This window comes from Muscardinus avellanarius, assembly GCF_963383645.1.
Source record: "Muscardinus avellanarius genome assembly, chromosome: 3".
NCBI classification, from domain to species: domain Eukaryota; kingdom Metazoa; phylum Chordata; class Mammalia; order Rodentia; family Gliridae; genus Muscardinus; species Muscardinus avellanarius.
In genome coordinates this window covers 47136040-47152254 of record NC_137788.1, presented here as the reverse complement: position 1 = coordinate 47152254, position 16215 = coordinate 47136040, and the positions used below count along the sequence as shown (strand labels likewise).

At 37.4% G+C, this 16215-nt stretch overlaps 1 protein-coding gene across 1 annotated transcript in view; it reads left to right on the top strand.

Annotated features, from left to right (window-relative positions):
- The window catches only part of USP24 (ubiquitin specific peptidase 24), a gene marked incomplete at both ends in the record, with an annotated part of 137394 nt that overhangs the window by 23159 nt on the left and 98020 nt on the right, over positions 1-16215 (top strand). Inside the window, 6 exons of the mRNA XM_080690941.1 lie at positions 199-364; positions 3926-3993; positions 8251-8394; positions 9243-9365; positions 11701-11736; positions 12421-12486. Of these exons, the coding sequence (XP_080547067.1) occupies positions 199-364; positions 3926-3993; positions 8251-8394; positions 9243-9365; positions 11701-11736; positions 12421-12486 (603 nt within the window). The remainder of the gene's footprint in view (positions 1-198; positions 365-3925; positions 3994-8250; positions 8395-9242; positions 9366-11700; positions 11737-12420; positions 12487-16215) is intronic.

Sequence of the window (16215 nt, the reverse complement as noted above, 5' to 3'; positions counted from 1 at the left end):
GGGAGAGAAGGGAATGCTAGAATGATAAAAGTAGAGAACATTTGGAATAGTCTAGGTGAAAGATAATTTTTTGAGAAAGAAGGATGGAATCCACACTATTGGCATGATGAGCTACCATTGATTGCTCTGTATTCTAAATTTTTAGAGTAGTCACTAATTGATGTGTTTGCTTTTTTTCTCTCAATCTCTTTTTGTCAGAAGAATGATGAAAATGGAAATTGCTCAGGGGAAGGAATTGAATTCCCTACAACAAACTTATATGAACTGGAAAGCCGTGTTTTGACTGATCATTGGTCCATCCCTTACAAGCGAGAAGAATCACTAGGCAAATGCCTATTGGCTTCTACCTACCTAGCAAGACTTGGTAAGCTTACATACCTCAGAACATATGAGGACATGGTTTTCATTGGAGACCAAGTTTAATTTTATCTTTGTGGTTGCCTATTGGTATAACCCTGGACAGATAATTTATTTTCTTAGTTTTTGTTTACCCTCTGTGGAATAAAAACTTTGAACTAACTGGATGTTTTCTTCTAGCTCCAGTAGAATGTATGCTTATTTAAAATATAATTGAATGACTTTGGTAATTTAATGGATATTTCATTGAATCTGTAGATCACTTTTGGAAGAATGGCCATTTTGATAATATTTATTCTACCTATCCAAGAACATGGAAGATCTTTCCATCTCCTAAGGTCTTCTTTGATTTCTTTTTTCAATGTCATTCCTCACATAGAAAAACCAGTCCTTAAAATCTTTTGGAACAACAACAACAAAAAACCCAGAATAGCCTAAGTAGTTCTCAGCAACAAGAACCATGCAGGAAGCATCACAGTACCTGACTTCAAACTGTACTACAAAACCATAGTAATAAAAAGAGCATGGTAGTGGCACAAAAATAGACACACAGACCAATGGAGCAGAATAGAAGACTGAAAAACAAATCCGTACACTTACAGCCAAATGATTTTTTATAACGGGGCCCAAAACATACACTGGAAAAAAGTACGCTGCTCAACAAATGGTCTTGGCAAAATTGGTTAACTATATGCAGAAAAATGGAAATAAACCCCACTTTCTCACCCTGCACAACAAGAGTCAATCAAGCTGGATCAGAGACTTGGAAATTAGACGAGAGACCTTGCAGTGCCTTGAAGAGGGCATAGGTCCAACATTTCAACACATAGGCACAGGAACATTCTCAACAAGATCTCAAAGGCACAAGAAATTAAAAGGAGGATGAATATGTGGGATTGCATTAAATTGAACAACTTCTGTAAAACAAAGGAAACTACCAAGAACCTCAACAGAGACCCAACAGAATGGGAGAAAAATTTTGCCAACTATTCATTCAATAGGAGACTAATATCTAGAATATATAAAGAGCTTAAGAAACTCACCGTTAAGAAAACAACCCAATCAAAAACTGGGCAAGTGAATTGAATAGATACTTCACAAAAATTTAAATGGCCAATAAATGTATGAAAAAATGTTCAACATCATTAGCAGTCAGAGATGCAAATCAAAACTACCCTGAGGCCAGGCTTGGTGGTGCACACTTGTAATTCCAGCATATGGGAAGCTGAGACAGGAGGATTGCTGTTCATGGACAGCCTCAGCTACTACTTAAAAAGTGAGGCACTTTGCAACTCAGTGAGACTCTTTTTTCAAAATAAAGAAAAAAAAAATAGGGCTGGGGGTGTAGCTTGGAAATAGAATGCCCCTGGGTTCTATCCCAAGTACCACACACACACACAAAAAAAAACCTACCATGAGATTTCACCTAACTCCAATTAGAATAGCAGTCATTAAAAACACAACAAATGTTGGTGAGGGTGTGGAGAAGTGGGAACTCTTTAATACATTTGTTGGTGGGATTGCAAATTAGTGCAACCACTTTGGAAAAACAGTATGGAAGATCCTCAGAAGAATAAAAATGAACCTACCGTATGATCCAACAATACCACTTCTGGGTATTTACCTAAAAGAATGGAAACCAAACTAATTCATGCATATCTATGTTTATAGCTGCACAATTCACAATTGCCAAACTGAAACCAGCCAAGGTGTTCATCAACAGATGAATGGATTACAAAGCTATTGTATATGTATACAGTGGAATTTTACTCAGCCACAAAGAACAAAATTATGTCATTTTCAGGGAAATGGATGGAACTGGAGAACATTATGCCAAGTGAGATTAGTCAGTCACAAAAAATAAAAATCAGATGCTCTCACTAATATGCAGAAGCTAGGGAGAAAATGAGTCATAGGAGGAACTCCAGACAAAGAAGGAGAAACTTTAGATGAGCAAAAAAGGCTACCTAACTGAGGGGGATGGGAGGGGGAAGAGAGAAATTCCCTAATGTACATGATGTACATTCATGAACATACCAAAGTCAATCACTAAGCCAAACATGAGCAGGAGGAAACGGAGAAGGAATTGGGGAAGGGCTAATGAGTAATGTGTGCATGCATGCCTCTACCATCTTGTACCCCATTGAGATGTATGACTACAATATATCAATAAAATATATATTTTTGTTTCCTTGAAAAGGTTTTTAGAAATTGAAAATAACTATTTCCACAGAAGCTTGGAGCACTTTAAATTTGAGTTCAATTCAGGGCCCTTTTTTTTTTTTTTTAAGATTATAAAGGGGGCCAGGCCTTAATCCCAGTACTTAGAGGCTGAGACAAGAGGCTTATGAGTTTGAGGCCTCAGCCTCCTGCTGGGATTACAATCATGTGCCACCACACCTGGCTGCAATATTTAATATATTTTGTGCTTACTAAGTGCCTGCAACTGTCTAAAGTGCTTTACAAAAATTAAGCTAATAGAGTGATAAAAATATAACTAGATTTGAAGAATGGGTGTCAATATAAGAAAACTTCTATACTGTAAATTTATAAAATAATATTTTTCATATTAAGTCAGTTAAAAATTAGTAGGGTTGCTATTTTGTGGATATATATATTTTTTCTTAATAAGAGTCTATATAGCTGGGCATGGTGGTGTTTGTCTGTAATTCTGGCTACTTAAGAGGCTGAGGCTAGAGGATTGCAATTTGTGACCAGCCTGGGCAACTTAGTGAGACTCAGAAAATAAAACTCTAAAAAGGGTTGGGTGGCTCAGTGGTAAAGTGCTCCCCTAGCATGATTGAGGTCCTGGGTTCAAGCCCTAGTACCACAAAAACAAAAAAGGAGTGTTTCACTTACTACCAGGATTAAATGAAACACATCAAAAGGAAGTATTTTGACTGGGCTTAGATTTAGTGTGAACAGACTTTAATGATGCATTTAGGACTAGCTCCCAATAGCAGCCGATTTTGAGCTCTCGTTAAGATGTAGGTACTGTGCTGGGCAGTGGGGGCGGGGGGAGAAAATATGTTCAGCAGTATACCTAATGATACAATTAATTATTTAGTTTAAGAAAAAAATGCATTTTTTCCAAAGTATGATTTTTACAGCGACTCCATTTATTATTGATTTCTTACTGTGTGAATTGTGCCAGACACAATCTTTATATTTTATTACACAGAGTTCATTGATTTGTTCCAGGAAAGAAGAGTGATTTGGGCATTTGTTTAAAATATTTGTGTTTTTATAGAGCTGTTTAGTGAAACAATAATGGCTAGTAAATAGCTGCTGCCATTTTATTAGCTATTTAATCAGATCATTGAAGTTATTCTGACATGGAAACATTAGTTCGACCATTTTTAGTTCTAATTAGTAGTTACTTAGTCTGATGCTATGATTATTTCTCACCCTGTTACTGCAGCATACTGCCTGTATTCTACTTTTAATAAGCCCTTAAAAATCAAGGTTTCTGTGATAGATAACTTCATATATATGAATTTGGAATGATATATGTGATTTCTATAAACTACATAAAATCTGAATAAGGAGTATTCTTTATTTTACCAAGGTCTCTCTGAGTCTGATGAGAATTGTAAAAGATTTATGGATAGGTGTATGCCTGAAGCATTTAAAAAGGTAAGGCAATTGTACTAATGTGGCTTCTCTGGGGGGTAAGGGTAGATCAGCCTTTTGCTTTAGTTTTAGTTATTTATGTGTGAGACCACTTTATGAATCTTGTTCAGCCAAGGAATTCTCTTAATATGGAAACAGTAGCTCTGATTTGGGGCTTATTAATGACTTTTATATATTTTGTTGTTTACACTTGATTTGGTTGGCTATAACTTTTGCTTCCTATTGTTTGATTGCTAAAGAATAGGTAGGAAATTGCAGTTCTTAGTAAGCACAGGTTCATGGCACTTAGGTGGTGTCTACTTACCAAATATGAGCCACTTCATCATTTTACTGAGCCATTTTACATCATTTTACTAAGGCAGAAGTAGAATTTTAAACCATTCAGAGTTTGACTAGGTTAGGTATTTTCCTGGCTCTAAGATGGCATGTGTCCACAGCAGCAACTCTGTTGGAGCCAGAGTGATAGGCTCACTTCCTTTCTGTTCACATCTCTTAGCAATTGCTCTTAATGGGAAAAGAGATCACAGGAATCGTTTATAAAAGCAGTCTGACTCAGCATGGTTCCCTTTTCAGGACATGAGTCTTGAATTCTCACAAGAGGGGGACTAGGTCTGTCATAGACACTGCTATTTTTTTTTTTTTTTTTTTTTTTTTTTGTGTGTGTGTGTGTGTGTGTGTGTGTGTTTTGTTTTTGGTGGTACTGGGGTTCCTGGAAGCCTTTCTACCTCCGGGCTACACTCCCACGGGCTACACTCCCAGACCTATTTTTTAACTTTTTTTTTTTTTTTTTTTTTTTTTTAATGTGGAAACAGGGTCTCTTAAGCCAGTGAGGCTGGCTCCAAACCAGTGCGATCCTCCTGTCTCTGTCTCCCAAGCGCGGGGATTACAAGTGTGCACCACCACGCCCGGCACAACACTGCTGTTTTGGATAACCAAGGGCCTATCTCATAGAAAGAACTTGGTTATCTTGATTGAATGAATGAGTCTCCTGCTGTCTTGTACTACTGAATTTTAGTATCCATTTTTGTCCCATATATAAGTCACTAGCACTACAGATGGGTAAAGTTTGTATTTATTTTAAAACTCAATAAAACAAACTATCCATTCACAAATGATCATTCTCATCTGCATTTTGGTAGAGAATATTCCTTGATTTAAAGCTTAAAAAATTAATTTCACAAACAAAAATATCTTCAACTTTGAAAAAGAGGAAATGTCTTTTAAAATTTGGGCAGAGGTTATGTAGAATCAAGATTTATATGCTAGGTGTGGTGGCACACACTCATAATCCCAGTACTTGGGAAGTTGGGGCAGGAAGATCACAAGTTCAAGGCCAGCCTCAGCAAAACCCTACTTTCAAAATTAAAAAAAGGGGGGCTAAGAGTGTAGCCTGGTATAGAATGTACCTGAATTCAGTCACCAGTAGAAAGAGAAAAGATTTATCTTCATTTCAGTGAGTTTATCTACCGCATTAAAATATTAAATAATTTAAAATTTTTAATGGTTTGAGGAAAATAATTAGCTTTAAGAGTAGCTGAGTGCAGGGCGTGGTGGTGCATATTTGTAATCCCAGTACTTGGAGGCTGAGACAGGAGGATCACATAGGTTGGAAGCCAGCCTCAACTACTTAGTGAGGTACTCTGCAACTTAGTGAGACTCTGTTTCCAAAACAAATACAAAATAGGTCTGGGGGTGTATTCCAGAAGTAGAAAACCCCTGGGTTCCATCCCCAGGCCCCCACACACAAAAAAAGAGAGTAGCAGACTTTTATAATGTAATTACTGGGACACATACATGCATACATTTGTAAGGAAGGAAAATACAAGTTTATTTGCAGTCATGAAAAAGGAAAAGGACATTTATGTTAAAGATCTCCAGACCTGGAAAGTCCTGTGTCAAGTCAGTCCACCAGCAGTTGTGTATTTCAGTGTAATTTTAACTTTGCATAGAGGCGCTTTGGACAGCCCTCAGCTGTTAATAACAGTATAAAAAAATGGTCAAGTGGTTGGTTGGTTGTTTTTCTGTAAAAATAAAAGCTGAAAGGTGCCCTGCATTGTGCAGTTCAATTACTCATGTAAAAATTTTTAAATTCTCTTACAGTCTAGAGCTTTTAAAGAGGTTCTCCTCCCCATCAATTAGACATGCTTTAAATTTTTTAATTTTATTTAACCAAAAGAGCTACAGAATTTTTTTGCCTCTAGGCTTAGCTACCAGAAAACTCAGTAGGATTTAATGTAATTAGTACTGCTTCCTTTTGTTGTATTTCCTGGTACATTAACCGTCTCCCTCCCCTCTTCCCTAAGCTTTTCTTACAACTGCTTCATTTTTGTTTCTGGTTTTTTTAAGATGTAAGAGTGTGAATAATAGGTGACTGCATGGGTGAAGACAATAGGAGCTTTATTGACATTTCTCATTCTTCACCTTTAGTCCAGCTTGAATTCTTCACTGGCATATTCAAGCAGGTTTGCATAAATCTTTGCATATCCTCCCCATAAGGGGCAGCCTGTCTTGCCCCATCTCTTCTGTAAGGTAGACAGAACTGCCTTTTCTAAGTGAAAAACAAACAAATGAGATGAAACAAATGAGTGGACACTTAATCCACAGGCATTTTTATTTTATAATCACATGAAGCTTCTTAAATGTCAGTCTCTGCTTTGCTTTGTTTTATTATTTAGTTTTTTGAAGTATAGGAGTATATAGTCAAACTTTTTGCAAAAATTAGAAGTTCACTAGTTTATATAAGATCAGTCATACAAATTTGTGCTCATTTGAGCAAATAGTGCAACTAATTGGAAATTAGAAAATGTGAACTGAGATTTCTATTTACTGAGCTCTTTGAGATTATTCTTCTAGTTCTCAATGTGCTTAAGATGAGATTTTTATTGTACAGTATTTTCTCTCTGAAGGAAAATCTTAACAAAACATGAAACCATCATAACAGTTCAAGTGAAATCGTAATTTTTTTATTACTAGTATTGCAGTTGTTTCTAAATTAGACTTCCCCAAGGACTAGAAGACTGAGGCATAGGGGAATCCAGTTTTTCTTCTTTCTAACATATCTAAGAATCCTACTTGGTTATAAAATATACCATTATTTTATATTTGATGTTTATGCTTAAGAAAAATAGTTGCACAGAATATAGTGTTATAACACTAAATAGTGTTACAATATAAAATAGAGCTATTTTAAGCCAGGCGTGGTGGCGCACACTGGTAATCCCAGCATTTGGAGGCTAAGACTGGATCGCAGTTCGTGGATAGCCTGAGCTACTTAGTGAGGCCCTCTTGCAACTTAGTGGGATCCTGTTCCAAAATAAAGAATAAAAAATAGAGCAGGGGGTATAGCTTGGAGGTCGAATGCCCCTGGGTTTCATCCCCAGACCTGCAAAAAAAAAGAGCTATTTTAGATTTGTTTATTTAAAAAGTTAAATATTACTTTTGTACATATGGGAAAGTAAAAACTAAATTAGCAAGATATTTCTAAAAATTTTTCACATTTAGAGTCCTGTAATATGTCTGTTAGAATCTGTGAAATATATCATGGATTAGAGTCTAGTATATTGGTTAATTTTGATAGCCATGCCTTAACTGTTTGTGTTTATTATATCTTTTGATCCTCCTAATATATGTGTGAAGTGAGCAGGAGTTATCCCTCATTAGAGATGAAAGAACTGAGCCTCTGAGAACTCAGGCAGATTTGTCCAAGGCCGAGCCTGGTGTAGTGGCTCATGCCTGTAACCCCAGGAATGTAATAGGAAGGTTACAGGAGACAGGAGGGTTACAGGTTTGAAGCCTCAGCAACTTAGTGAGGCTCTCGGCAACTTACCAAGACCCTATTAACTAACAAATAAGAAAATAGGGTTGGGAGTGTAGCTTAGAGGTAGAATGCCCCTGGGTTCAGTCCCAACACCTAAAAAAAGTAAATAAATTGTCCAAGGCCACACAACTAGAGAACAGTAGTATCTCAAGATTTTACATATTGTACACTACTTGACCTCCCCTCGCAATGCTGAAAAATAGAGGAGCAAGTGAAAACTATCTTTTAAACATACTGCCTTAAGACAAGGGAACAGTTTAAAAAAAAAATGTTTAGACTTTGAAATGAATAAGTAAATATACTACAGCTATGGGTCCTTCAGAAGTAAGCCTTGTACATTAAAGAAAAAATTTTGGTCATAACCTTTTGATTGTTTGAGATTGACCTGATAAACTAGGTTTTTTTTTAAGTTAGATTCTAGATTGACATTTATGTTTTTGTAGCTCCTGACATCAAGTGCTGTTCATAAATGGGGTACTGAAATTCATGAAGGAATCTACAACATGTTGATGCTGTTAATAGAACTGGTTGCAGAGAGAATAAAACAAGATCCAATTCCCATTGGTCTCTTGGGCGTGCTTACAATGGTATGGTATATCTAAAGTGTAGGACTTTTTATTTTATTTAAAGTACTTGTTATTCTCTGGCTTTATTAATGAGTGGTATGATGTGTTATTAAAGATATTAACTGAGCTCTTAGAATCCCTGCTTTTTACCTTTTTTAAAAATGAGAGCAACCAGCCGGGCGTGGTGGCGCACGCTTGTAATCCCAGCATTTGGGAGGCTGAAGCCAGCGGATTGCGGTTTGTGGACAGTTTCATCTACTTAGTGAGGCCCTCCGCAACTTAGTGAGACCTTGTTTCAAAATAAAGAATAAGAAATATGGCAGGGGGTGTACCTCAGAGGTCGAATGCCCTTGGGCTCAATCACCAGACCCGCAAAAAAAAAAAAAAAAATCAGAGCAGCCATTTTGTTTTCAGTTTGGAAGAAATAACATTTCTAATTTTAATGAACTCTTCAGCTCATAGAATGATGAAATGTTTTCCCCTATCCCTTCCTAATTATTCAGAATCTGAATAGTTTTGTTGCTGTTTGGTTTCTGTGGCCTTTCCCCTAGCTCATGCTTTTTCTCCTAACTTTCTTTTCACTGCTTGTCATCCAGCTGTGCCTGTGGCAACCCTGGCACCTGTGGGGCCTTGTTATTGAGCCCCACCTTCATCAGTGACCCTGAGCAGGGCAGGGAGCGCCACACCAGTGTTTTGCTACCCTGCACTGGCCGAGGCTTGTGCTTTGTTGATATTTTTGAAAGTTTCCATTAATGAAGTCTTTTAAGTTTTCATTAATGAAGAAGTCCAGGTCCATTTTTTATCTTCTTTCTAGTGCTAATGTGTTGTTATAGAAATAGATAATGTTTCTCTGTTCTCTTTGAATCTAGGCTTTCAATCCTGATAATGAGTACCATTTTAAGAACAGAATGAAAGTATCTCAAAGGAACTGGGCAGAAGTATTTGGAGAGGGAAATATGTTTGCTATTTCACCTGTATCTACTTTCCAAAAGGTAAACATAGTTCTGTTTCATCTTTTTATAGAGAAATGTGTTGGAAAAGGTTTTCAATTCTAAAAAAATGATCATTTATGTGGGAGGGTTAAAATAATCTATGGAAAATTACAAATATTTTATATAGCTCATAAAATCGCTTCAATGTAACTAAGATACTATTTATTTTTTCATAGCAGTTAACTATATCATGAAGAGTTATGTTTGATAAAGAATTTACCTCATTGCCATACATACTGGATTATCAGAACCTCAGTTTAATTAATGTCCCAATTTCTTAGAGATATATGAAAGACTAGAGCATTCAAAATTATTTGAAATAACTAATTAATTGTACCTAAATAATTTAGTGGTTAATCTTATATATAATTTTCTTTTAAACTTCATAAACATTAAAGCTTTTGTTTTTTCAGGTCCAAACCATTCACTTTATTTTATAGTGAAAGGTTTTCAGTGTGCCAATAACTTTTATACCCACCGAGCATATAATCTAACCAGTCCTCTAGTACAAAAGCTGTTTGGTTTCTGAGAAACCATTGAGAGGTCAAATTTAGTTGATACAGAACTTGTCCATGGCTTTAGTAGAAGCAGAGGTTTAGTTTTACTTACTGAACAGAGTCTGATTCTTTCTTGGCTTTCAGGACTTCATAGCCTCTTCTCTGCCAACCTCCTTGGCCACATTTCCTTTGTTGATCCCTTTCCCTCTACCCAGCTTTCCTCTCTTTATTCACTACACTTTCTCTAATATTTAGTTTTTTGTTTGTTTGTTTCTTTGTTTTTTTTCTTGGTGGTACTGGGGATGGAACTCAGGGGCTTTTCTGCCTTCAAGATATACTCCCAGACCTATTTTATACTTTATTTGGAAACAAGGTCTCACTAAGTTGTTGAGAGCCTCACTCAGTAGCTGAGGCTGGCTTTGAACCTGTAATCCTCTCAAGTACTGGGATCACACAAGCATATGCCACAACACAACTGGTTTAGCTGAGTGTTTTAAGATCACTTTTGCAGTTCTGTTGAGAATGAAGCAGGAAAATGGGAGAGTGAGAAACAGTTAAGTCACAACTACAAGTTTTCCAACTAGTAGTGACTATATAGGACTGAGACAGGAGGATTACAGGTTCAAAGCCAGCCTCAGCAACTTAGTATGACCCTGTTTCAAAATAAAAGATAAAGTAAGACTGGGGTATAGCTCAAAGTTAGAACACCCCTGAGCCTAATCCTCAGTACTACATGAAAACCAAAGCCAAAACCAAAGACACACACACACACACACACACACACACACACACACACACACACCACCACCACCACCACTCTTTCATCTTCATTTCCTACTCATAGCCTGTGTGTTTCTGCATGATCTGGCCTCTACTTCTATCTGCAGCCTTCCTTACCTTTACCACTCCCCCAGTGGCCCACTGTGTCCCAGCCTGGAGAGCATCCTCTTAGGATGCTTTTCTGCCTTCTCCATACAGAATCTTTGCCATTTCAGCCTCTGCCTGGCTGTTCTTTAAATGGCTGAGTCTGAGCCGGGCGTGGTGGCGCACACTTGGAATCCCCGCACTTGGGAGGCTGAGACAGGAGGACTGCACAGGTTCGAAGCCAGCCTCAGCTGGCTTAAGAGACCCTGTTTCCAAATAAAATATAAAATAGTTCTGGGAATGTAGCCCGGAGGTAGAAGGCTCCTGGGTTCCATCCCCAGAACCACCAAAAAGAAAAAACAACAAAAAAAGTAAATGGCTAAGTCTGTGCCATCCTTTAGGTTCCCATTTAAAGACTACTTCTTGGAGGTCCTTCATGATCATCATTGGGATAGAGAAGGCTCTTTCCATTTTTCTTTAGAGGACCTTGTATGGACTTAACCTGAATTATGTGTGTGGTGATTTTCTTGGTTTTGTTGTCCCTATTAGAATATGAACTCTATGAAACCAGGTATCACGTCTCTTCTTAGTAATTCTTTCTATATCTAGCCCCAAGAACTGTGAAAAGTAAAGAGAGAAGGAAAAGAAGGGGTAACGAGCTTGCTTAAGGGCATACAGCTGGGGCTAAAACTATAGTCTCTTGACTTCTGATAGACTGCTCTTTTTAGGTAAATCTTAATTTCTAAATTTTAACCTTGAGAATTGACTGAAGTTATCTTGTTCTTTTGAGAGCTTAAATAGCTGATCTTACTACCCAGAAATACATAAATGCTCCACATTGTGGCAATTCCATCAAAGCCAGACTTACAGACGTCAAAAAGTAATGTCTAATACTTACATTATGAAATATTTAGAGAACCTTACAAAGAATTTTTCAAATCCTTTGACTTTTCATTTATTTTCTTTTCTCATAGGAACCTCATGGATGGGTTGTGGATTTGGTAAATAAGGTATATGACTGTTATTAATATGGTTGTGTTGGCTTTTCACCACTGTGGCAGTATAATCGGTAGGGAAGGGGGACTTAGAAAAAGAGAAGCCAAAGGCAAGAGAGAGTTCCCCAAATCAAGTTTTCCTCAGGATCCACTCCCTTCAATTAGGCCCCACCATCCATAGTTTCCACTACCTCTCAATTGTCATTCAGTCATGGATTGATCAATGAATTATTCCACTGATGAGATCAGAACCTTTATGATCCAGTCACTTCCCAAAAGCCCCACCTCTGGACACTGCTGCACCAGGGACCAAGCTTCAGCACAGGAGCCTTTGGGGAACATTCTAGACCAAACCATAATAGTGGTCATGTTGTGATTTTTCATTTCCTAAGAGACTTTGCTGATTTTTGGTATTTTAAGTAAATGACAGCTACAGAGACTAATCAGAATGTTTTCCTAAGGAGCTACATTTTATAGTTCTTTCTTTGTATGTACAGTAAATATGTACAGATGAACCTCAGCTTTTGAACTTAGCGTATCAACTATAATATACCACATGACATTAGAATTACCTTTATGATAATTTTCTCAAGACCAGTATCATAGAGCACAGTGACAATATAAATGTTAGTCTTAGTTTCTTGCTTAAGTTATTAATATTAGTGTTTCAAAATTAATTTGTGCCTGTTTTCTTCTCAGTTTGGAGAATTAGGTGGATTTGCAGCAATCCAAACCAAACTCCATTCAGAAGATATAGAACTTGGGGTAAGTTAGGCCTTTGTATGCGCTGGTGCACAAGTTCACTTCATTTGGAATACTTAATATTAAATGTTGAAAGTTAATCTTTAGAGGAGCAGATTCCATGGTATGATAACAAGAGACAGGTTTTCTTCTAGTCATAACCAAATTACCATGTAGTGTTACTGTTTTTCACCTCACTGCCTTTTCCTATGGTATTTTTATCTCAATTTGTAGTTTCATGAAATTATCTTACCATTTAAAGACAAGTGCTATAAATGGCAAGTATTTATGTGCATAACAATCTTGTGACTGTTAAATAATCATATAAATCAGAATTTACTTCATAGTATCCAGCACAAATAATAATATTTTAGCAAAGTTGTTTAGTAAGCTTTTCGGTATCATGAAATCTTACAGATAACAAAGTACCATGACATGACAGCTTAGCATCGTCCCATTATCTTTTCATGTCTGCTTCATCTTCTTAAAGAATTATAAGAATGTGGTAAGGGGAATATCTTTATCTTTAATATTTTACAGACTCCTGAGCTATTTGTAGCTCAGAACACATTATTCAGTTCTCTAGCTGATTAATCATTCAGTACTTGGCATGTATAAGACTCCATGCTAGCTACCATAGTGTGTGTGTGTGTGTGTGTGTGTGTGTGTGTGTGTGTGTGTGTCTGTCTGTCTGTCTGTCTGTCTGTCTGTCTGTCTGTCTTACTGAGGCTGGAACCCAGAAGCCTTCTACAACCAAGCTATACCTTCAGTCCTATATTTATTCTTTTTTTTTTCTTTTTCTTTTTCTTTCATTTTTGTGTGTGTTTGTGTTACTGCGGATGGAACCCAGGGACCTTCTATCACTGGGCTATACTCCAAGACCTATTTTATATTTTATTTGGAAACAGAGTCTCACTAAGTTGCTAATAACCTTGCTAAGTAGCTGAGGCTGGCTTCAAACTTGCCCATTCCTCCTATCTCAGCCTCCCAAGTACTAGGTGTGTGCCACCACACCTGCCCTCCTATTTTTATACTTTATTTTGAAACAATATCACTATGTGATGCAAATTGTGCTTAGAGTAGTAGTTATTTCTGTGGGACCTTGACTAATCAACTTCCTCTTTAGATGAGGGAGTAGAATGAGTCAGGGAGAAAGACTTTTTATCTGCAAGATCACTAACAATAGCTCGGGAACCTCTTTTTTTTTGGTGGGTCTAGAGATGAAACCCAGGGGCATTCAACCTCTGAGCTACACTATACCCCCTGCCCTTTTATTTATTTATTTATTTTTATTTTTATTTTTTGGTGGTACTGGGGTTCCTGGAAGCCCTTCTACCTCCGGGATACACTCCCACGGGCTATACTCCCAGACCTATTTTTTTTAACATTTTTATGTGGAAATAGAGTCTCTTAAGCCAGCGAGGCTGGCTCTGAACCAGCGCGATCCTCCTGTCTCCGCCTCCCAAGCGCGGGGATTACAAGTGTGCGCCACCACGCCCGGCAATTTTTTTTTTATTCTTTATTTTGAAACAAGGTCTTGCTAAGCTGCAGAGGGCCTCACTTAGTAGCTGAGGCTGTCCAAGAACCGCGATCCTCTGGTCTCAGCCTTCTGAATGCTGGGATTACAAGCATGAGCCGCTACGCCTGGCTTAGGAACCTCTTCTTTCTGCCCTGGAAGTTTCTTAGATTTTTGGACTGTCATTTTGATCCTCATTGAATACATAAAATATGTTGAAAATGACTTTATTGACCCAGAAGATAATAGGTCATGATTTTTAAAAGCAAAACAAAAATCTTTTCTAGATCTTATGCAGCATTTTTTTTCCCCCCAAAACTGGTGGTTTTGGTCATTTGGGGAATAATCAGAAATTAAGTTTATTTCTCAAAAGTGTTAAAACACTTAATTTTCTGTAGGGTCAATTTATTTTAAAACAAACTAGAGTAACCCCAAATTTCAACCCTACTTAAGTGAAAACTAGTTAAGGATAGAACATTCTTGGGTTTAACCTTCATTATTGTCAAATGTTATGAGGTTAAAGATAATTTCAGAGATTTCCCCTTAGGTCAGGTAATTTTTCAGAACAAATATGTTGTTGACTGTAGTTGATGTAGAATTTTATTGTCTAGGCTGTATTTGAAGAGATCATAGAATTCAGGCATCACGCAAAGATATCCAAAGGTTGAGACTCAATTTAGCAAAAAAGTATAATATCTAAGATGTCATGGTAAGTGATTTCTAACCAATTAAGAAGGTTACTGTGTCCCAGAATAAATCTAGGCCATATTATAAGTCTGAATACTGCCGGCCATGGTGGCGCATTCTTGTAGTTCCATTACTTGAGAGGTTGAGGCAGGAGGATGGCACAGGTTCGAAGCTAGCCTCAGCTACTTAGGGAGGCTCTCAGCAACTTAGTGAGAGCCTGGTTTCCAAATAAAATATAAAACAGGTCTGGGAGTGTAGCCCAGAGATAGAAACCCCCTGGGTTCCATTCTCCAGTACCACGAATGAATACATGCATGCATGCATGCATGCCAGGCATGGTGGCGCAGGCTTGTAATCCCCGTGCTTGGGAGGCTGAGACAGGAGGATTGCACAGGTTCGAAGCCATCCTCAGCTACATAGTGAGGCTCTCAGCAACTTAGTGAGACCCTGTTTCCAAATAAAAAAATATAAAATAGGTCTGGGAGTATAGCCCAGAGGTAGAAAGCCTCTAGGCTCCACCCCTAGTACCACATAAATAAATAAATAAATAAATAAATAAATAAATAAATAAATAAATAAATACTGAAATACTGCTGGGTGCAGTGGTGCATGTCTGAAATTCCAGTACTTGGGAGGCTGAAACAGGAGAATTGCAGGTTCCAGGCCAGCCTCAGCTATTTAGCAAGGCCTTCTGCAACTTGGTGAGACCCTGTTTCAAAATAAAAATAAAATAAAGTTGGGGGTATAGCTTGAAGGTAGAATGCCCCTGGATTCATTCCCTAGTACCACATAAACACACGCAAAGACTGAATACAAGTGACTCATTGTGTGTGTGTGTGTGTGTGTGTGTGTGTGTGTGTGTGTGTGTAGTACTGGAAATTGAACATAAGGGCATTCTACCTCTGAACTACAACCCCAGCCCTAGTTTTTTTATTCTTTATTTTGAAATAGGGTCTCACTGAGTTGCAAAAGGCCTCACTAAGTAGTTGAGGCTGGCTGCAAATCACAGTTCTCCTGTCGTTGCCTCCCAAATGCTGGGTTTACAAGCGTGTGCCACCACTCCTGGCTTCATCTTTCTACATTCGTACCATGGATGTTTCAAATGACTGCAGCATATTTCTGCAATGGGTATATCATGATGTCGTCACTCATTAATGAGCATTGGATTATTTAAGTTTTTGCTATTATAGAAACTGTTTCTTATAAATGGGTCTTCATGTACATGTGCTACTATTTCTAAAGGATTCATTCCAAGAAAGTAGATTTCTGGATTAAAGCGTATATACATGTTACATTATAATTGGCAGTGGTGAATCTCTTTGAAAAAAGCTTATACCAACCATTCTGCATTCCCACAAAATCATTTCATAAAACCCTCAATCGTAGTGAATATTTCCAGTCTTTAGTTTTTTAATATATACAAAAATGATATTTTGTTATTTAATTGGCCATGCTCTGATTTTCTGTGAAATTGAACATTTCATCTTAAAATTGTCTGTTTCTATTTCTTTTGTAAATTGATCTGATTATTTGGGTTGCTTTTGGGTGGT